The 22,192-nt window shown below is 45.0% G+C and overlaps 1 protein-coding gene across 4 annotated transcripts in view; it reads left to right on the forward strand.

The window, feature by feature from the left end:
• DDX25 (DEAD-box helicase 25) overlaps positions 1–22,192 on the forward strand; it is a 3,162,033-nt gene that overhangs the window by 2,692,835 nt on the left and 447,006 nt on the right. For all 4 annotated transcript variants that reach the window (XM_085646106.1, XM_085646107.1, XM_085646108.1 and 1 more), the window contains one exon: positions 5,749–5,911. In XM_085646106.1, the coding sequence (XP_085502232.1) occupies positions 5,749–5,911 (163 nt within the window). The remainder of the gene's footprint in view (positions 1–5,748; positions 5,912–22,192) is intronic.

Raw genomic sequence — 22,192 nt, forward strand, 5'->3', positions numbered from 1 at the left:
ACCGCAGCTGAAGCGCTCGCCCTGGGGGTTGAGGCGCGGGCCCCCTGCTGGTCGGAAAACCGTGCCGCGAGCCACACTGAGCCGCGTAGGAGTGTTGGGAGATCCCACAGCTTGAGTCACAGAATAAACAAAGGGAGCCGCGTAGGAGTACTGAAAGCCCCGCGGCGTCCCTAAACAAACAAAAACAGCAATTAAAGCAATTGCAAGGTTACTCGGTGACCGCGAGAGAACCTGAAAGCTCTTGCGGTGCCCAATTAGACAGCAAAATCAATAAATCCAACTAAACAATCAAACACTTATCTGACGTGCTGCTGGAGCAGCGAAGAAAGAGGAGGCTAGAGAGGCTTCACAGGACATTATATGGCAGACTGATTCCTGATTGGTGGACTGGTTATAGTTTCTCTTCCCTATGGTTCATGGGAAATTGAGTTTTTTTGTTCATAGTTGGCCTTATGAAATGGCTGCTGGAGCTTGATTATTGTAATAAAGCGAAGGAAGAAAAGCCTAATCCTCTCCTCCGTGTCCTGCCATAGAATTGTAAGCAGATGTGGCGCCTTAGACTCAAAAGTAGCATCCAAATGCTACATAACTAACTAGACTGACAAAAACAATCCGAGTCGTTTTCAGCATTTTCTAAATTCAGGCACCTCATGCTGAGCTTTTAAAGGTGTTAGATTAACCTACAAGTACGTACAAACTTTCAATCACACATACAGTGCACTCACAGATGTACGTTCTACAGAAGCATGTCTCACAGACATACAACTCTGATTTACATTTAATACAAAGCACATGGGGACACACTGCAACATGACAAAACTAAACCACACAACCACACAGATGCATATTTACAGAGACAAGGATGTACACGCATAAAATATTCTTCCCTTTGTTTAATCACATATACAAGTATGGTAATCAGGATATACAGTAATTTCAAACAGATGTGCACAAAGGCATACACAAAACATATAATAGGACATTTACAAACGTACATCTTTGCTCACACATGTCCAGACATGTACATGAGCACCTAAACAACCTGCAAACCCTTTGAGACACACACTTTATGATTGCTTCACAGATCTGCAACATTCCGGCAGACAAATAAATGGAGCTGTTGTTCAGTACACTTAGTTCTTCTACTACCACTGTGCTCAGTGCTGCATGCGGTATATTACCCAGAAGCACCACTATGCACTCAGTGTCGTCCTATACATGAATGGACAGCGCAGTGCTATGGTAGCGGGCTTGATACTCCACTGGCTCTGCCGGCACGCTAGAGACATTCTCATGTCTGTCTGCAATGCTTCTCAGAAGTATCTAGAGAGAGAGCTGTAAGGTCAGGAGTGTGCCCAGGGCTGCTTCTGATCTACTGAGGCTTCACCCCAGCCACAACTGTCCCTGTGCCTTCATCTGCACATCAGTTCATGTGCTATGCTTGATTCTATCTGCCAAGATCTATAGGTTCTGGTGGCGCGATACTACCTTGTTTTCCGAAGCCAGGGTGTAGAGCTGGCTCCCTCGGCTTGGAAGAGCACTATGTAGGAAGGAGAGAGAGTGAGCGATGGAAGAGGACCTGCCTCACAGCACTCCTGCTCACAACCTTGTCACAACTTGAGCGTCCGCGACGTGCATGCCAGGTGTGCATCAGACCGACTAAGCACCCCCACGAGGCATGCACTGCGAGAACACATCCACCCTGGCAGGGCTTCCTGCAGACCTGGCAAGCGGGTGCTGAGAGTAACATGTCCACCATAGCATTCGGGACTCGTACAGTTTTTTTTGGGAGGGCGAGGCTATGCAGTGAGAGGAAGCACAAGCCTGGTGGGGTGGGTGAGAATTGGGGTGTGTGTGAGTGTGGGTGCGGGGTGGGGCATCACAGAATGTTATGGGCCGCTATATGCCACGTTTGGACACAGTTGTGCGTCCATTCCCTGTCTGCTGCTGCGCTTCTGGTGTCAATACTGAAGTGTACTTGGTCAAGTAGCTCCCTGCCAGCTGCAGCCTTAGAAGACATGCTGAGAGATAGTACCCGATAACTGATGGACGGAGGAGGATTCTGGGGAATGGGGGCAAACAAAATCAGGTAGGTAGGCTGCATCAACAAAGGACAGTGGTAGGAGGGGGCTGACGAGCAATGTAGGGGAGAGAGGGAGTCGAACAGCAGACACATCCACTCTTCTATAGTGCATGTAAAAGGGAAGGAGGGGGCATGCTGCAGAAAAGTAAACAAATGAGTACCTGAAGGAACCTGAGGCCAGTGGAAGGACACTGGCCACAGGAAGCAGTACTTGGTCCATGCTCCATGGCAGGGACAGTGACTCACGCCACGGAGGAAGCGGGAGGCAAGGAGGAGGCACCCAAGAAATAGGAAGCCAGGATACAAGAGTGGCATGGGAACCGACCAACTGTAAGCTAGGTGGGTAATGGGCGGCCTTTAAGCCCATTTTTAGATTTTTCTTTTTCTTCATAAGAGATTTTGCAAGGAAAGTGTAAGCTCTGTGCAGGAGAAAAATACAACTGGAGTTTTAGGCTTGGCAAAGAGGTCATTTTGCCAAGTCTAATTGGTAGTTTAAAACTGATAGGCTGAAATGGCAACCCTGAAACATTTTTTAAAGGGCTTCTTAAGTGGGTGGTACAATAATTGCTATTCGCCCACTAGTAGCATTTAATTTACCAGCCTGGGTATATGGTATGCCACTTTCCTAGGGACTTATAGGTAAATTAAATATGCCAGTCAGTTGGAAGCTAATTTGAGCATGTAAAACACAAGCACTTTAGCACTGGCTTGCAGCTATAAAGTGCACAGAGTCCTAAGGCTAACAAAAACAAATTCAGCAAAAATAGGAGGGGCGAAGCTTTAAAGTTTAGGGGAAGACCATCCTAAGGCTGACAGGTCTAATACTAGTATGTGGTACCCTGTGTAACCAGGGCCTGTAACTTAAGTGTCCCTCGTGGACTGAAGCACTGATTGTCCTACCAAGATTGTGACAAAGCAAAGCATGACTCCCATGCCTGCCATTACAGACTCGTTTTTTAATCTGCCATCTCAACTTTGCCACCTCAACCTTTTATCAAAGCCTAGACCTTACTTTTTAATATTTGTGTCACTTTGATGGTAGGTCTATCTAAAAATCATGTGTTTTGATTACTTTGCATTCCTGATATTAAAAACACTGCATTGTCGTTTTCACCGTAGTAAGACTAGGACCCCTATTAGCGAGTATGGAGTTACACTCTGACAAATCAGCAGTGCTAACTTCCAAATGGGACCACTAAATATGATACCTCAAGGTATCAAACAAGTCATTACATTAAGACGGACTTGTTGCTGAGGCTGAATTTAATGTGGCTATTCTACTTATGGCAACTTTGGAAAATTGCCACTTTGATACCCAAAGTTTTCCAGTGGCCAGTTTCTGCTGCATACAGCTGCTGTTCTAGAGACTGACTGCGGCCATCCTTGGGAGAGATGACTACGACTCTCAGGAAGAACAACAGAAGACCTACCAAGGGTAAAGGTGTGCCCTCCTCCTAGCAACATGATCAGAGTGGGTGTGAGCTCAAATGGCGAGTTTAAAGGAGAAGCCGTCTTTGATGGGCAAATGGTAGTCACACTGAGAGTGCTCCTCTTTTGTTAAAGCAGACAGGCTTGCAACTCAGGCAGAGAGGAAAAATCCTTGTCAAAGCGGTTTTGCTCAATGAGTTTAGCAGCCAGGTAGCCACACCTATGGGTTGGACTAGGGAGCTCCAGACATTGATAGAAGGGTCTCCACATGGTCGAAATTGGCATGATACTGCATGCTGGGATATCTAGATGCCATACTTCACGAGAAATAACCATCAGGCTGCAAGGAACCTAGTAGCTCTTTTGTTAGCTAGATGCCACCAGCCGCTAGGTTTGTCACAGGCATAAAAGTGACACCCAGATCTCACATCACTTCTGTCTTGTAGAGGAGACTGAAAAGGATTGCCGCACTGTTTCCTGGACCCTGGAAAGAGATACTGCACCAAAGACTGGTCTAAACCTGCTGCTTCTGAGAACTGGAAAAGAGAGGACGGTGCCTCCGGTGCTGTACTCATTGAAAAGTTGCCCAGGAGTACCAGACCAAAGGATTGAATCCAAGAGTCATTTGGCTGACTCCCTGTTACAGCCACAGGGCCATAAAAGTTGACAAGCCTGCACCCTTGAGATCCCAGCACCAGGAAGGCTGACTACTGCTGGATGCTGTGGTGTAGTATGGGAGACTGAGTGCTGACCCTCACGAGGTCCCTCCGAGTTTGCTGGATCTTTGAAGACTGTCAGAGTGCAGTTTGGTCACCCTGCAAGAAAGTTATTGCCAACTAATTGTAACCCCTGGGTATGCTGAGGCCAGAGACCAGTTGACCTTGGCAACTGGACCTGTGCTGTACTTGCCTGCATCTGGTCGGACATCAACCTCTGAGGCCAAAGACAATACCCCCAGCCCCCAAGTTCGAGGACCCAGGTTGGCCACAGGAAGACCCACCACACCCGCCACGCATCTTTCAGCATCAGGGTCACTCCATTGACTTTAATAGCTGTTCTGCCTAAGGATTTGTAACTGGACTGGAGACTGCTAAAAGGGACAGCTAACTATCCCCTCGGCCTGTTTGGTCCCTGTGACTGGCTCCTTGTCGGAGTTGGCATCCCCAAGAGTGTCCATATAGCTGTTTTCAAATTGCTTGTTGTGGCTAACCCTAAACCACTATCACTGCAATTTCAATGATTTATTGCACTGATTCAAAATTTAGTGGTTTATTGATTCTTTTAAAAATCATATCTCCTGATCTATTTGCTAGATTTTTTTAATTCGGGTGTCTATTGAGAGATAAACATATTAACTATTATTGATTGGTGTAGGGTTTTTATTGTTATGTGTGTTCTTCTACTGTTAATGTTTGAGCACATCATAGTGGTTTATACTTGTTTTTCTAATAAAGCCTGACTGCTGTGTGCCACCTCTACCCAGGACAGAACTATGGTTTTACAAATGAACCTGACTGGACCTGATATGGAATTGTGACATTATTATATAGCGAAGTCGCACAACACCACCATATAATAATCCACATTTTCACAGTATCTTTCTGTCAACTCTGGCCAGTGCTATTTGATGGAGATAACAGGGTTTTCTGCCCATTTTGAGCATGTCCATGAGCATTGTAACCCATATAATCCATATAGATAGGGAAACAGGAGGGTAGCCATTTCACACATGCTCAAGCACATTTAAGCTAGATCTTTTGACGTTGTCAATCTTTGTTATAAATATGATTGTCCAGAAGCTGAGAGCTCTTTCTACTTGGTCACTAATAGTTTTGGTCTGTAGGTCCTCAGTACAACCACATTGAGTGCTAGCCTGTCAATTGTGGTTTTCCTCATCACTAATTTCTCTATGGAATTTTCTTGTCCTGTTCACTTTGCTACTATCTCTTAGTCTTCCACCAGTCTCATCATTAAAGTAGGTGAAAACAATATGTTGACTTCTGAAAATGGGAACTGTGATGGTGTGCTGCTGTGTATGTGAATAAATGTCGCAAAACACCCACATTTGTTGCGCATATGCTTAGCCTGTCTCCTTACAGCTTTGATTACTGTACGCTTTAAGAAGCAGTTTCTAGTCTTTCTACTGGGTGGGATGAGCCCTTTATATAACAGGAAGGTGAGAGAGAAATAACTTGAACTATTGGAGCCACCAACATGCTATCATTATTCTTGTTTAGACTCGAAAAATTGCAAGATGGCTTTCACAGACAATGGCTGAGGATGGACACCAAGTGGCTTTGCTGAGTGGCGAGCTGGAGGTTGAACAAAGGGCCACTGTTATACAGAGATTCCGAAAAGGCAATGAAAAAGTTTTGATCACAACAAACGTCTGTGCCAGAGGTGTGTATCTTCAGATTTGCTTTTGCATTTGGGGGACTGTATGACAGTGGCTCAATGCATAATACTATACATAATATATGGGAGTACATTATAGATGTTGACACCAACACCCACCTGTATTAGGAAAAATGTCAATGGTAGAGAGTGCAGTCTGGGGTTAAACCCTTCAACGCCTAGTTGGCTGCTTTACACCGTGGCTCAGCAGGCAGCGGGAAACTTCACATTCTCGCCCCAGTTTTATTTTTATTTCTTTATTTTATTGATTTTCTATAGCGCCAGCATGGCCTGAAGGCATGAGAGGGCTTTACAATAAACCCAGAACATATCAATAACAAATAGAAAATTATTCATGTCCCATAAAGTTGGAGTGAACGGCGGGTTAGCCTCTACCAGGAGGTACAGTGCTTCACACATATTACTAACAAAACATACCATTGAAAAGTCAGTGGTACAGTACTCCATGAGGATCATCAGTTTGTGCAAGTTTAGGTTGGTATGCGATTAGAGGGAGTGTGTGGAGGCAGGAATGGCTTAGGCAAAGGTGTTGTTTAAAGAGAAAAGCTCTGAATTTTTGTTTAAAGGTGAAGTGACGTGGTCTAGCGGAGGCTTGGCGAGAGGGTGTTGCAGATCCTTGTATTGTTTCCAGAGAAGAATTGATTAATGTATCTTTCATGCTTTAAGGTGGGAGGGGTTCAAGGAGGAGCAATTGCTCATTTCTTGAATCTTGGCCGCCGCCTGAGATTTCCAGTTTCTCAGAGATGTGCAAGGGTAAAGAGGAGTGAAGAAACTTGAGTGGTGCGGGCAGTTATAATTTGAGCTCTCGCCTCTTTGGAAAGCCACTGAATGGAATGTAGAATAGGGGAAATGTGGCTGAATTTCTTGTGTCCTTTAATAAAGCAGGCTGCCACATGCAGGACTGCTCTGAGTGCAGCTAGGTGGACATTGGGAAAGCTAGAGAGGAGTGCAGTTCCATTGTAGAGTCTGGAGAGCACGAGCGCTTGAACAACAGATTGAAGGACTTGTGCAGGTATGAGGTTCTCAATTTCCCAAAGCAGTCTTAGGTGGAACCAGGCACTCTTAGCCATGGAGGAGATATGGAAGTTACAATATCTGTCGAGGGTTAGTCTAAGAGATTTTGCATTCTGAATGATAGAGGAGCAGCTATTGATGTCTGGTAAGAATTTCTTTCAGTCTTGGATCAAAGAGAGCTTTCTTTGAAGAGATGAAAAGAAATTCTGTTTTTGCTGGGTTTAGTTTGAGGTGATTGTTTGTCATCCAAGCTTCAATTCTTTTCAGGGAGTTGGATAGGTGGGTGTATACTTCAGGGCATGAGATCTTCAGGTAGAGTTGGGTGTTGTTAGCATATAAGTGAAAGAAGACTATTGAGTTCCTGAGGACCGTGCAGAGGACGTAGAGATTGAAAAGGGTTGGAGAGAGAATCGAGCCTTGGTGGGAGGGGGGGGGATCCCCTTGTAGCAGGCTGACTGGATCTGGGATGGCGTTTGCAATTTATACTGTTTTGGAATGATTTGTTAGGTATGAGGTGAACTACTTAAGATTGACTATCAGAGGGTTGTGCAGTTCCTACCTGGACGGTTGGGGAAAGGGAGCTCTTTCTTCGTGATGCCCTCACACACCCCGGAGGATGTCATGTGTCATCATTGGGCCTTGCTCCTCGTCAGGCCTGCGCTGCAATGCCCGACGGGCTCCCGTAAACGTGTCTCTTTGTCGGAGATCTTTTGAAGAAGCTGTTTGGTGCGTGAGGGCTGGGTAGTGCACGGGTAAGTGAGATAAAATAGGTCTGGAGCAGTCCTACTCTGATCTGGTTTATTTGTTTAGGTAGCTCGAGCCTGATTAAAAATGGTGTGGGTGCCCTTAAGCGGATTTAATGTTCCTAAAGGGCTGCCAAGGTGAAGTGGGTCAACATGTTTCGTGCTCCATTAGCCCCTAACGGGTCAAGTGGCACTTCATCAGGACCGGAAGAAACTAAAGTGTGAATGGTGCACTACCGTCTGGTTCAACATTTTTTTGACTAGTTACCAGACACGGTAGGGGGTACCCTAGTAGGCTTGCACTTGGGTTTATGGTAGACCCCTAGTACTGAAGCCTAGGGTGGACGGGGGAGGCGGAGCATGTCGTTGCTCCAGAGATCGGGAGGCACTGGCGTTCATCCTACCCTTCGCTCCGTTTCCGGTGTGTCTAACAAAGCCTGGTGGTTGACTGTGTTAAACGCAGCGGAGAGATTTAGGAGCAGAAGTAGATATGAGTAACCAATGTCTAGGATGTAGAGGGCATAGTCCACATTCTGGAAAATTGCAGTCCAAGTGCTGTGGGCTTGACAGGATTTGGATTGAAGGCATTTATGGTGGTTGTTGTCCTGGATGTGGGATGACAGCTGGGAGGCTACGCAACTTATGCCAAGGAGAGGCAGGGTGGATACTGGGTAGAAGTTGTTATAGTCACCAGGGTCCGGATATTGTTTTTTTAGGAAAGGAGACATTTTACTCTGATTTAGATTGTCTAGGAATGAACCCTGATCCAGGGATGAGTTGAGCAGTGTTGTCTAAATGGGGATTAGTGGTTTAGCTAGGGTTTTGCTGAGCGAGACAGGAATGGTGTCGCAAAAATTATTAGAGGGTTTCACCTTGGATTGATTTAGTAGCAGATCTGATTCCAAGATTGGTGAGAAAGAAGACCATGGCCAGCAATACCTTGCAAAGCAGTTTCTCCTCAGCTGTGTTGTTGAGATTGACTGGAAGGAAGATGTTAATGTCTTTTTTTGGCAAAGAACTCACAAAGTTATCACAAAGGATCTCACATGCCTTAAATGGGCAGTTAGAGAGGGGGTTGTTGGCTTGCTTTATTGCCTCAAATATTTTTTTCGCTCTGGTCTTGGCCCTTTAAAGATGTGGCCTTTGTAGTTTTGTTTGATAGCATTGTGAAGGGAATCTGCAGGTGATCAGACCAATCTACCTGAATTTCATTTACATTTTTATTTTATAAAGCATGCATTTGCCAGAGGCGTATTAGCGCCAAGCATTCCTGCTGGACTAAAAGCAAAAAAGATCTACTTGTAATGGATAGAGAAAAGCCAGGTCGTTAACATTTTTCTGAACATAACAATATTAGATTGCTACCTCAGAGCAATGGGTAAGGTATTCTACAGCCTGCAAGCTAAAAATGAGAAACTTCTTCCTCCTCATTTGGACCTCTTGATTTTGGGGACCACTACGAACTTAGCAGTGCTAGAACTTAAGTTATGATTTGGTAGCCATGTGATGTGCTGTTGAAAATAAGCAGGACCACCAAAATTCAAGGCTTTATGAGCAATACAAAGGGCCTTGAATTTGACCTTCTCAGCAACTGGAAACCCATGAAAGTCACAAATGCCTCACAAGATTGAGCTGAACTTAGAGATTTTTAAAATTCAACAAGCATGTGCATTCTAAAGTAATTGACGTTTCACCTGATACTTTTTCTGGATGCCAAGATAGAGAGTGTTGCAACAGTCTATCCAAGACAGAACTGATGCAACAATAGCCATCTTGCAGAATAAAAGGAAACACCTTCCTCAAAATCCTGAGACGATGGAAACAGGAAGATGTAATCTTATTAATGTGATCTGAAAAGCAAAATTGATTGTCAAACCATACTCTGAGGTTTTTTACTTTCTGAACTGGACACAGAAGATTGCAAAGAGATGGGGGCCACCATGAGGTTTTCCAAAAAGAGAAACTGGAACCAGAAAGAATAACCTCCGGTTTTTTCACAGTACATCTTTTAGAAGTTTTCCTACATCCAAGTGGCAATGTTTAGCATGCATTCTCTAAATTTAAACACAACCACATTAGTATCAGAAGAAATGGACAATATTATTTGAGTGTCATCTGCATATGACACTATAGCGAAGCTGAAAGATTTGGTAATTTCAGCCATGGGTGCAACATAAATATTGAAAAGTGTGATAATGATGATCCCGGAGTTACTCCGTAAGTCAAAAAAAGAACGAATGTGAGGTAAAATCTCCAAGAATCATGCTATTTTCTCTATCAGAGAAAAAGGAACTCAGAATGGCGAGGGCTACGCCTTTAACCGTGATCCTCTCAAGCCTGTTGATTAACACCAAGTGTTTTTTTTTAACACTTTTTTATTACGTTTTCTTCGTTTCTACAAATCATCAGTACATCCCAGCATCTTAAGTATTTTTCACATTACAGTTATGTGAATATTGACAAGGCAGACATTATAAGCCTTCTTTTGTGTAAGCATCCAAAATAATACACTTTATATAAAATCTGCTTCGGTTCTTGCCTACCATCACAACATTCTAGCACATGTTCTGTACCGTTTCTGTAACTTGTATCATTGTTTAATATCCGTGCATAGACCATATCATTGCCTCACATTAACAATTAGCAAACCAACCCATGTCTTTAAATACTCCCTCCCCCCACCCACTAGTCCTATAGGCGTGTGTGATGTCAGCTCATTTGTTCTGGCCCTGCTGCGTCACATCTCAGTACATCCTGCCGTAAGCTTACTTCTTGCTCCAGACCGTTCGGGTTAGAGTCTCAGCTCTTTGTGTCCTGTTGTGTGCTGTTAACGGCGTTATTAAAATCTGTGTCTAATGATTAACAGGTTTCCATCATGACATCCCATTCTAGTGCTATTGGAGTTTTCCGCAGCCCTCTCGCCTCCTCGAACCTTATTATAGCACTCTCTGCCCCACCCCATTGTGTTAATTCGCTGTGCCACGCTTGTTCAGTCGGTGGTGTCTTTGACTTCCATCTCATAGTGATGGCCCGTACTGCCAAGATAAGCGCCAGAATTATAAATCTATATTGTACTTTATACTTGGCTGCTTTTTTCCTCAAACCCAGAATACATTCCTCTATGTGGTATTATGTATCTCTCGGTGTGTGATCTCGGTCATGAGGCACCTAATAGAGTCCCAGAACCCCCGAATGCGTGGGCACGACCATATTGTGTGTATAAGGCTAGCGCCTTCCGTTTGACACCTGGGGTAATGATACTGCGTTTGTGGGAACATCTTGTCTAATTTGTGTGGGGTAAGATAAGCCCTATGCAAAATCATGGTTTGTATAAATTTAAATTTCGCATTTCTCGATATTTTTTGGGGATGTTCCACAATTTTTGCCAATTCCTTATCTTCTAGAGCCCAACCTACGTCCCCCTCCCATGCAGTCCGCAGTGGGGTTAGGTCAACCTCTGTGTGGGAACGTATCCCCATGTACAACCACTTGATGAGATGTCTACCTCTACCCTTGTAATACAGGGTTTTGACTAGTTCATGTGTGGGGGGTTCTTACCTCTGTGGGGCCCATTGTGTTTTGACATATTGTGTCAATGCTGCGTGTACTAAATATAAGTGGGCAGGCGCTCCCTTTACTCTAACAAATTTATCATGATCCAACAACATCCCGTCACTGAACAAGTCGGCCACCGTGCTGATCCCTACGTCCAACCAAGGTTTTATTCTGCGCCCTCTTATTTGTCCTCCCAGCAAGGGGATATTACCGGCATAAGCTGGAGGTGTACTTGTATATTGTAATGCTGCTTTCCAGCACTGTAGTGCTGTGCGTAGCAAAGGAGGGAGATTTTGTGGGGTTTTGCTACGGGGCAGTAATAGGGCATGTAAGGCACCTCGGCCTATATCCTGTTCCGTGAATCTTATCTCTTGTAAATTACGCCCCGCAGTCCAGAAGGACAGCCAATGTCGTTGACAAGCGTAGAAATCCGCTCTGAGGTCAGGTACACCCAAACCCCCTCCAGTTGTGCTGAGCTGTAACTTCTTGAGACTTATTCTCCGTCTGCCAGATCCCCATATAAGCTTGATTAGTAGTGTATTCATTAGTTTAAATGTGGCGTTTGGTATCACAAGTGGTAGATTTGTAAAATAATAAAGCAGTCGCGGGAGGACCACCATTTTTGTTATTGCCGCCCTACCCACTACTGAGAACGGTAAAGTAGTCCAGAAAGCAATACTAGAGCGTAGGGCTCTGAGTGCTCTGTTTAAATTATCATCCAACATGTCTGTGTGTGTCTGATAAACTTGGATACCCAGGTATTTGAACGTGTGTTGGGCAAACTGGAACTTTATAGCGCCAAATTGAAGTTCCATAGGGTGCACATGCTCTGTGAAGTAGAATACATGCGATTTCACTGGGTTTATAGCAAGGCCCGATATTTGTTCAAAGTGTTCAAACACCTCAGCTAAAGGATCCATGGGAGATCGAAGATCATGAAGATACAGGATAATATCGTCGGCATATGCAAACAATAAGTGCGTGCTGTTTCCTATCTTTATGCCCATATCACTAAGTTCTGTACGCACCTTTAGTGCCAAGGGTTCAAGTGCCAATTGAAATATAAGTGGTGATAACGGGCAGCCCTGCCTCATCCCCCTATGTATCTGGTATTCCGCCAAAATGTTCCCACCTGTACGTGCCCTAGCCGTAGGGGCATTATATAATAGGCGAAGCCATTTTATATAACCCTCTGGTAGTCCAAATTTCTCTAGTGCTCTGAACATGTAGTCCCACTTAATGGTGTCAAACACTTGACGCATATCCAATGATATACATCCCGTGTGTTCATTGCGGCTTCGGGCCTCTGTCAGGAGGTGGTGTAATTTCCTGGTGTTTAATGACGTACTGCGGGCGGGCAGAAAGCCAGTCTGATCCATATGGATCAGTCTATGCAGAGTCGGCAAAAGTCTGTTAGCTAGCACCTTACCAAGTATTTTATATTCCGTTGCTAATAATGATAGCAGACGGTAGCTAGCCATATCAGTGGGGTCCCTGCTGGGCTTCGGAAGTGATACCACTAGCGCCTGCGCTGTAGTGAGGGGTAGGGAGCCCATATCCAGTGCCTCATTGTATACAATCTCCAATTGGGGTACGAGTGAATCTGCGTATAAATCATAAAATTCAGCTGGCAGGCCATCTAACCCAGGAGTGTTGTTTCGGGGGAGGCCTTTTATAGCAATCTTAATTTCTGATTTTGTAATGGGTCCTATTCCTTCTGAGTGTCTGCTGAGAGCTGCCGATATGGTATGTTGGATACAAATTGTCCATTTGTGTGTCTACTCGGTCTGTAGGTTTACTGTAGAGTGTAGCATAATACTGGCGGAATGCCACATTAATATCTCCTTGGGCAATGACTTTATCCCCTGCAAGGGTAGTGACCTCGTTAATTACGATAGTGAGGGGATCATTCCGTAGCAATTTGGCTAACAGTGTCCCAGACTTATCCGCCTCAGTGTGTCGCAGCTGTGTGTATTTTTGGTGATCTATGACACAAAGGGATTCTAGTATTTCTGCATGTCTAATTATGGCGTTTTGCAGTGGGGCTCGCTTGTCATCATCACCTGCAGCTTACTGCTCTAGCCTATCCATTTTCCTTTCTATGTCTATAAGGGACTTGTGAACCTCTTGCCGAGCACCTACCGTCATGCTGATTGCCTTTCCGCGGATAACCGTTTTGAAGGCATCCCACTCAACCAATCTGTTAGACGCTGTATTACTATTTTCTGCGAAATAGTGTTGGATAGTGTTGGACATAGTAGCTTGGAACGCTGAGTCCTCCAACAATTTTGGCCATAATCTCCAGGTGGGCACCGGGGTGGTTATCCTACCCCAGTTAATTACTATTTCCTTTGGGTTGTGATTGGAAAAGGTCTTTGTCAAGTAGGTAGCATGTACCACCTGCATTGCAATCCTATTTGAGCAGTATATCCTATCTATTCTCGTGTGCAGCATGTGTACCGGAGAGTAGAAGGAATATTCCCTATGTGTTGGGCGTCGCATCCTCCACACGTCACACAACACCACCAAGTGTTTTACTGTATCAAATGCATCTGAGATGTCGAGGAGGATCAGCAAAGCCGTCAACAGGAGTCTGTGAATCTCCTCAGCAGCAACCAGCAAGGCTGATTTGGTTTTGTGGGCAGCCCTAAAACTATGCTGAGTGATATCCAGAATAGAGTATCGATAAAGGTCTTTAGAATCAGAACTAAGCGCCTATCCCAGGATGGATTTTTGCAGGCAGGGGTAACCTAGATATCAATCGATATGTTTTCGTCTTATTTGGGTCCAGGGTCACTTTCTTTAGCAATGGGCAAATAGAAGCTTGCTTCCACATTTTGAGGGAAATACCTGATATTAGCACTTGAATAAAAAGAATAATGAGCTGCTCAGCCACTGTTCCTGCTACTAAGTGCATAATTGAAGGAGGACAAGGATAAAATGGGGATCCTCATTTGATCTATTCGAGGAGACCCCAAGTACTTTCTGAAGAAAAGGGGGTAAAATGTTCCAGCGATGAATGCCTGGATTGACTACCTTGAGAAGAGGAATAGGGAACAGCTACCTTCTTTAGACAAGACCTGTTGGAGGTGAAAGAAAGTTAATTGTAAATTCCTGATACTTTGGATTGAAAACATTCTGCTAACCTATTGCAAAGCTCCTGCAATGGAGTTGTAGGTTGAGAATTATTGTTGTTGGCTAGAGATGAACAGTTCTTTGGTAGAATACTTGGCCAGGCATGTTATTCTATATTGTGCTGTTTTCTTCTTCTAAGCCAGCTCTCCATTGTCTTTCCAGTGCCCTGCATTTATCTTTGTTGTTTCAATTCTTCAGAATACCTTGGAGCAGTAGGGTTTTTCCGAAAGCATCCACGGTATTAAGCTTAGCCAGCTCAGTGGCTGCAGTCTAGCCAGTTCTTAAAATACTCCGTAGCATCCTCAGCATTACCACGAAGGTCCCGTTTTCATTGGCTCTATATCTGGTCGAAAGCTTTGCCATCCACTTTTGCCAAAGACGGTTATGATTCATCTTTTGGAGAATCAGGGAAGATGGACTCTATATTGGGGATGTTCATGTTAAAACAGACCGTGTGGTGATCTGTCCAGATCTGAGGAACTTATTGATCCAAGTCGAAACTCTTAAAACAATCGACCAAATAGCTGTATCTGGGCACTCTGGTTTTTCTAAGTGGAAGTTTAAATCTCCTGATAAGGTAACATTTGCAAACTCAATTCAAAACTCTTTAAAATTACACACAACTGAAATAAAACACCCACGAGGGAAAGGCGGGCGACTAGTGCCCCACTAAAAGTGGAGGTCATGTTAAATCTAAACACAAATAGCAAGGCTTCCTTGCGCAAGAAAGGACACGGACTATAAGAAAAATTAAAGTGATTGCAAGAAACCACTTCAATTCCCTCTCCCCTCCCCATCCGTCTTGTCTATCTTGTTGTTCTATTTTATATCCTTCCAGTATAGCAGTCACTAAGTCTGGGTTAGATGAAGTGTCCAACAAGGTTTAAATGATTAACACCGGATCAGGTGAGTGTAAACTTCCAAAATTAGTGAACTCTTGTTGACTACTACTCCCCACCTGTTGTAGGTCATGGGTAACCGGAATTGTGTCACTGGTCAATCAGTGAGGTGTTCTGGGGATGATCAGGTGGAGAGTGGCGCCTTGTCAGTGTGTGGGTTTCTGGCAGTGTTGGTGAAAGTCATTGTCTTTTAGAAAAGCCGCAAAGTTGCCCAGTTTCTTTTGGAGTCCCAGTGGAGGTTGAACTCACAGAGAAAGATAATGCCTTCAGAGCTGATTAATTGGGCTGTGAAGAATTAAATGCACTCTTCGGTGAAGGGGTTTGGATTGTCCGGGGGATGATGGATAACTTTCAAACTGAGGTTAGCGGAATCTTGAGAAATTATTTCCAGTGATATACTAAAAGGATTGAAAGCAGGTACTGAGGAGTAACCTGCAGCTCAGAGAGTTTATGTATAAGACCGCTGAGCACCCACCTTGTTTGCCTTTCCAGTCATTTTTCAGAATGGAGGAGAGGTGAGACAGCAGGAGCAGAAGAACACTATTTGTGGTATCGTTCAAAAAGATTTTGGTAAGGACCAGGATGTCAAAATTGTGATTGAGGATCATGTTTGAGATATTGGGGCAATGCTTAACTGCAGGCTCACAGTTGTGCAGCATGCAACTAAGGGAGGAACTTGTGAGTTTGTGCTCAATTTGACCGAGAGGAACAGTGGTAATATGGATCAGGTTATAGGATATGTTGCGATTTTGGGTATGCATGAGAAATGGATCTTGTGTTTGACTGAGAATTTTGCTGTGTTTTCATAGATTTTTAAACCAAAGTGTATTTCATTATCTTTGAGTGGGAAGTATGCCCACTTGGGTCTGAGGGAGAAATTGTTTTTAGGGATTGTGTTTAGAAAGAGGCTCTTGATCTGTGCTGGATAGCATTCTTGGGAGGTAAACAAGTTGCTAAAATGAGAGAAAGCCTGGCAAGGATGCCTATTGTCTTTCTTAAATAAGATGTAGAGGACAGGACTGCAGAGAAACGGGGCCTGTGGTGTATAGTAGAGGGTTGAGCTTTAAGTTGTTCCTTCGTGGTAGACTTTGGGTTGGGTTTGTGGCTCTATGAAATCTGATGGGGTGGGTTGGTCAGAAGTGGAGAGTTAGGGCGAGAAGGTTTCAGTAGGGATTGCTCCTATTTGATGTGATGGCAAGGCGGAATGAGTTAATGACCTGGGGAGGTCTCAGCAAGTGAATTGTGGGAGGCGTGGAGAGAGTTGAAGTAAGGAGGCTGAATTTTATGTGATGGGTGGGAAAACGTGCGGGCTTGTATTGACGGTCCTGGTTTTAGGGGTAGGTGTCTGGATCCAGCTGGGGTGTTTGGCGGGCAGAAAATACTACTCAGTTAATTGATAAATCTCTCCACTGGCTGACTTCTCATACCTCAGCTTTTGATGGGAGAGGAGTCATGGTTAGCCAATCATATCAACATGGCAAGAAGGGTAAGGTGGGTGGGGATGTCCCCAAAAACACTGGAGGGGGGAGTGTGTGGTGATTAACTTTAATAACCGATCAATATTGAGATCTCTTATTTTACCAATGACACAGAGTCCCTCCTAGGGGTACCCAGATTCTCCCCCTGCCACTTGGCTATTTATATTCCCCCCCCTCCAGGATGGTCCACATGGTCCACTTACACCAGTAATTATACAGTCCGAACCTAGTGAAGTCCCTAGGACTTCTAAACGGGAGACGGGGCAGTCCAACTCCTTTCTTCTGGCAACCTGGAATGTGGCGGGTATAGCAAACAAAATGGGCAGTGACCAATGGGTAAAAATCTGGTTGGAATGTGATTTATTCTCTTTCCAGGAAACCTGGGCCACGGACCCCATTTTTGTAAATGGCTATTGTTCCTTCCAATCGAGGGCAGTTCAAACGCCATCAGGGAGGGCAAATGGGGGTTTGTTAACTCTGATACTGAATACATCGGATCTGAAAGTAAAAAAGATTATTGAAAATAACTCTTTCATACCCTTTTTTTTTAAAAATATTTTTATTAATTTTTTTCCTCCATCCAGTATAATAAGCTGACAACATGTCGGGCAATGACCTCTAACTCTCTTTCATATCCTTATTGTTGAGCGGCAAAATCAAGGGTCTTGGCTTTTGATCAACTTTTATAATAATAACTTTGGGCCCAATATTCATTCAGCTGTAGATGAAGTCGATGGATGACATTGCTAAAACTCAAAGGCTTAAAGAACCTATATATATCATCTGGCTGGGGGATTTTTAAGATCCACCCTTGTAAACACAGCTTAGAGATGGAATGTGGTATGACTGATCCCATGGAAAACCCATTGCACAATTTCACTCATAGTGTCTATGGCAATAGTCTGAACCGATCAATCTCGGTTAGGGACTTGGTGATCGTTAATAACTATCCTTCTACCACTGAATCCTTACCCAAAACATTGCGACGTTTCGATTACGAAACAACCATAGACTTCTTTCTGAATTCAACCCACCTAAATGAGAGTTGTATCCATGCGGATGCCCTATTCACATCTTTTAGCTATCACGCCATTTTAACTTGTGAAATCCATTCGGCCTCTAGAGAATTGCCTAGACAGCAGGAAATAGTTCCGCCCATAATTGGTAGAAGGAATGGATATCAATTAAAGTGGGCACAAACTGATAGTGCCAAAATTCTTTCTGAAACGGTTAGTAATTAGCTTGTATAGAATTATGTCTGGATTCAAATAGCTCCCCTAGTGCAACATTATTAGGCTTTACTAACCCATTGGACGATATAAAAAAAATTCTAACTCGGTACAAGCCTGATAGACCCAAAAAGGCCTTTGGGTTGTTCGATTCTCCTTGTACAAAAACCAGAAAGACCTTAGTAATAGCACTAAAGATACAACCTAGGGATGTAACATTAATTGCCTCGCTACGTAGGCACTACAAATCAGCAAGAAAATCTAGGGAGAGGGGAAGGAGGGAGGAAATATGGGCTAGTCTAGAGGATACCTCCGAATCAGGGCAATAATCGATGCACCCTACTCTAAGATGCAAGGAGATCCTACCTTAGACTCACATATAGCTGAAGGTGACTGGGTGGCTCATTATTCAAGTATTTTTTCCATTGAATCTCCTGACCCCAGTCCCCATACTGCAGTAGCCCCGAATCCCCAAGTAAAGCTAGTATTCACCCTGCTGGAGCTAAAGCGGGGTCTAGAGGCCTGTAGCAAGGGAAAAGCACGGGGCCCAGATGGGGTCCCAGTAGACTTTTTTCCAGACAGACCTAGATCTTTGGGTCCCTTTGTTGACAAATGTCTTTAATAAGATAGCGTTATTGGGTCCCCCGCCATCATGGCATTTTTTGAGCTCGCTGGACCTAAAAATCAACCAAACGAAGACATTTATATTGATTGCAGGAGCAGGGGAAAAAAGCTAAAGCTCCACATTTGTTTATGGACTCAAAAAAAATCGAAGTGGATAATACATTTTCCCATCTAGGAGTCCTTTTCAATAAAAAACAGTCTTGGACATATCTGGTGGAAGGAAGAGAATTGGAGATGGATAGGAGCTTAGCGGCATTAAAAACATTCACCCGGAGATTGGGTGCCAGACCTCTAGGCCCTATAAAAAAGATTTATCAGGCCAAAACAGTTTCAGCTGTGGCATACGGGGCAGGCGTATGGGGCATAGCTCCAACTGAGTCATTACAGCTAGCCAAAAATACATTTGATCTCCCTTCCACAATCGCACTCAAATTACATCTCTCATATAGAATCAGCACTCCCTTATATTACAGACTCAATTCGCTTGGCTCCTCTCAAGTTGTGGTTGTCGATCTGGCGTAGGGACACAGTCCCCCTGAATCAAGGGATTAACACAGGCCTGCTCAGGATGGAGAACCACAGCAGGAGTGGATGGTTAAACTATATCGCGCAGGAATTTAGTGCCTTAGGCTTGCTGAATCTCTTCAAGGTACCAATGACGTGCCAGAATTTTTCCAAGAGGAGGTTGGCCGGGACTTTTAGGCTGAGGGCCCAATATGTAATTAGAGAGAATTATGGTGCGCAGATGGTGCGGATGTATCAATTTACACCCCCAATTGAGAAGGGTGAGTTTTCATATTTGGCAGAGGTCCCATTCTCACAGCACAGTTTAAATTTGATCCCATTAATGTTGGGGTATCCAGGTAGAAGATTCAAGCATTCTGATTTACCTGTGTGCCATTGCGACTCTAAGTCGACACAAGATGATTTGCATTTGCTATTTGTCTGTAGCATGTATGCCCAAGAAAGAAAGTTTTTTATTGTACCAATTTTAAAAAGACATGAATTTCGCCAATGCTGGGTTGAACTATACTTTTTAAAAACTCTTCCGAGCCCGTTTATCTGTTTCAAAGTAGCTTATCTTTTATGGGCATGTGTGCGTAAAAGAAAATATGCGCTCCAATAATGAACTATGAGGATCTTTTACTTCTTCACCTTTTTTATTACTTCTTTTATGGAATTTATTGCAATCTTGATTAAGGTGGGTCCGTTTTAAGATGGATTGTGATTGGGTGTGGTGCAGCAGCCAGGGCAGCTGACTTCGTAGAGGGGGGCTCACGGTTCGATCCGCGGCGCTGGCGGCAGTTCAGCTCAGCACCATGTGACTTTGGGCAATAGCTTACTTAATTTCCACGATGGCCCCCAGCGCCTTGAGACCCATAAGGGTGAGTAGTTTGTGCTTTACAAATAACGGATTTACGTTTTTAATTTTTTTTTATTGGGTTTATTTTTACTGTTTCACTATTGACTTTATGTACTTTTATGATCTGAATACAAAAATATCGAATAATGTTTATAATAAATAAATAAAATTGATACCTTTGCTTTGTAGATTTGTGTGACAGCATTGTGAAGGGAATCTTCAGGCGATCAGACCAATCTACTGGAATTTTATTTTAATTTTATAAAGCATGCATTTGCCAGAGGTGTTTTAGCGCTAAGCGTTCTTGCTGGAATAAAAGCAAAAAAGATCTACTAGTAATGGATAGAGAAAAGCCAGGTCGTTAACATTTTTCTGAACATAGAAATATTAGATTGCGACCTCACAGCAATGGGTAAGGAATTCCACAGCCTGAAAGCTAAAAATTAGAAACTTGGGGAGTGGCCGGGCAAGATGGCCGAGCGCATGTAGCTCACCTCGGCTCTCGGTCCACGCGCCGCTCTGGCACGGCTCTAGCCGGCTGCAGAGCTACATTTCGGACGATAATGCTCCCTACCTGAAGCGGAGTGCTTGGGGCATTGGCGGTGAGACTTTGCTCGTTCCTGGGTCCTCGGACGCGGCTGACTTTCCCGGCAGCAGAGAGAAATGGCGACCGTCACTTAATCGAGGACGCAGCCGGTTAAGGCCACCCCGGGAGGTAGGATTGTTGCCTGCGCACTGCCACCCCGCGGAGACTCCCGCTGACTCTTCTGGGCAGGGGGGCACATTAATCAGCTTCACTCTTGCGGTGGCCCTCCTCCGGGACATCCCGCCTGGCGATTGCCTGACCCAAAGATGGCAGCCGTCGGCACCCTTCGGATGAAGATCAGCGCCTTACCTGGATTCCTCTAACCTTACACCGGCTCACTGTTCAGCCTGCGGTCTCCCCCTACATCGTCAGCCTGCTACTTGCACAGCCAGTGGTCTGGGTATAGCGACAATGCCGGATTGCATCGAGGCCCTACGGAGCAACCTCGATCTGCCTCTGGGCCCGATCTGACCCTGACAACGCCGATTCCGCGATAGTGATCGCGACCTGGGGGATCTTGGCCTCCACACATTGCGTCACCAGCGGCCACCAACGCCTGAAGGCCGGATTCAGCCCATGCCAACGCCTCACGGTGTGCTCCCGCTGCACTCCAGCACGACCAGAAGGACCACAGACTATACCACCCCCCATCGGTCCTTACTTGCTGGTCACCCGCCTACCTGGCTTTGCTGGCACCGACTGGCCACGATCCACTTCCCATGGGGCATTCCTAAATCGGAGAACGCATATTCCTCGCAGACCTCGCGCCTGGGAGTCTGACAGCCCCATCTCTGCCTTAATCCCCCCATCTAGTCGCCTGCAGCGGGGAGTGCAGCAGCTTCATCTTCTCAGATAGCTACTCAGGGGCCAGCCTGGTCCACACCATATGCCACAAATGAAGACGACGAGCAAGCAGATGGGTAGAGTCTTGGATTTTTTCATTCCTACAGACAAACGCCCCATGCTGCGGTGCGACACAGAAGCCACTGCAATGGCGATCACGAAAGCAGATTTGGCGGCTATGTTTAAAGATTTCAAAATAGAACTTCGCAAGGACCTAAGCCAGGACATTAAAACCTCAATAGATCAACTGGGGGCGGACCTACCGGACCGCATGACCTCCCTCCAGCAAGATGTGGACTCCGTGGGCACTAGGGTCCTTGACCTGGAGACGCATTCCCAGGAGCAGGAGCGACTAAACACAGAGCTGCGGGAAGATGTCCGCCAACTTCAGGAACAGCTCCACCTATCTCTCCTCAAAACAGAGGACCTTGAAAATCGGTCACGGAGAGAGAACGTACGTATTCAAGACCTTGAAGAGGGTGCAGAGGGGCCCGACCTGGCGGCCTTCGTGGAGGGCCCGTTTGCGGAGATTCTGGCCCCCCAAACACTTAATATCAAACTGGACAGGCTACACCGCGTGGGCACCGCACAACCTGGTACGAAGAAAAGACCGCGCAATATCTTGAGGCAAAGTTCCATTCTTTCAAAGTGAAGGATGCGGTCCTCCAAGCGGCCAGGACAAAGAACTCCATCTCATTCCAAAACCATCCGTGTTCCATCTAACAAGACCTAGCACCGGCAACTCTGGCACGGAGACAACTGTTTAGAGGCATTACTGGTGGCGTTTTTTTATCATT

This window comes from Triturus cristatus, chromosome 3_1 (genome assembly GCF_964204655.1).
Source record: "Triturus cristatus chromosome 3_1, aTriCri1.1, whole genome shotgun sequence".
Lineage (NCBI taxonomy): Eukaryota > Metazoa > Chordata > Amphibia > Caudata > Salamandridae > Triturus > Triturus cristatus.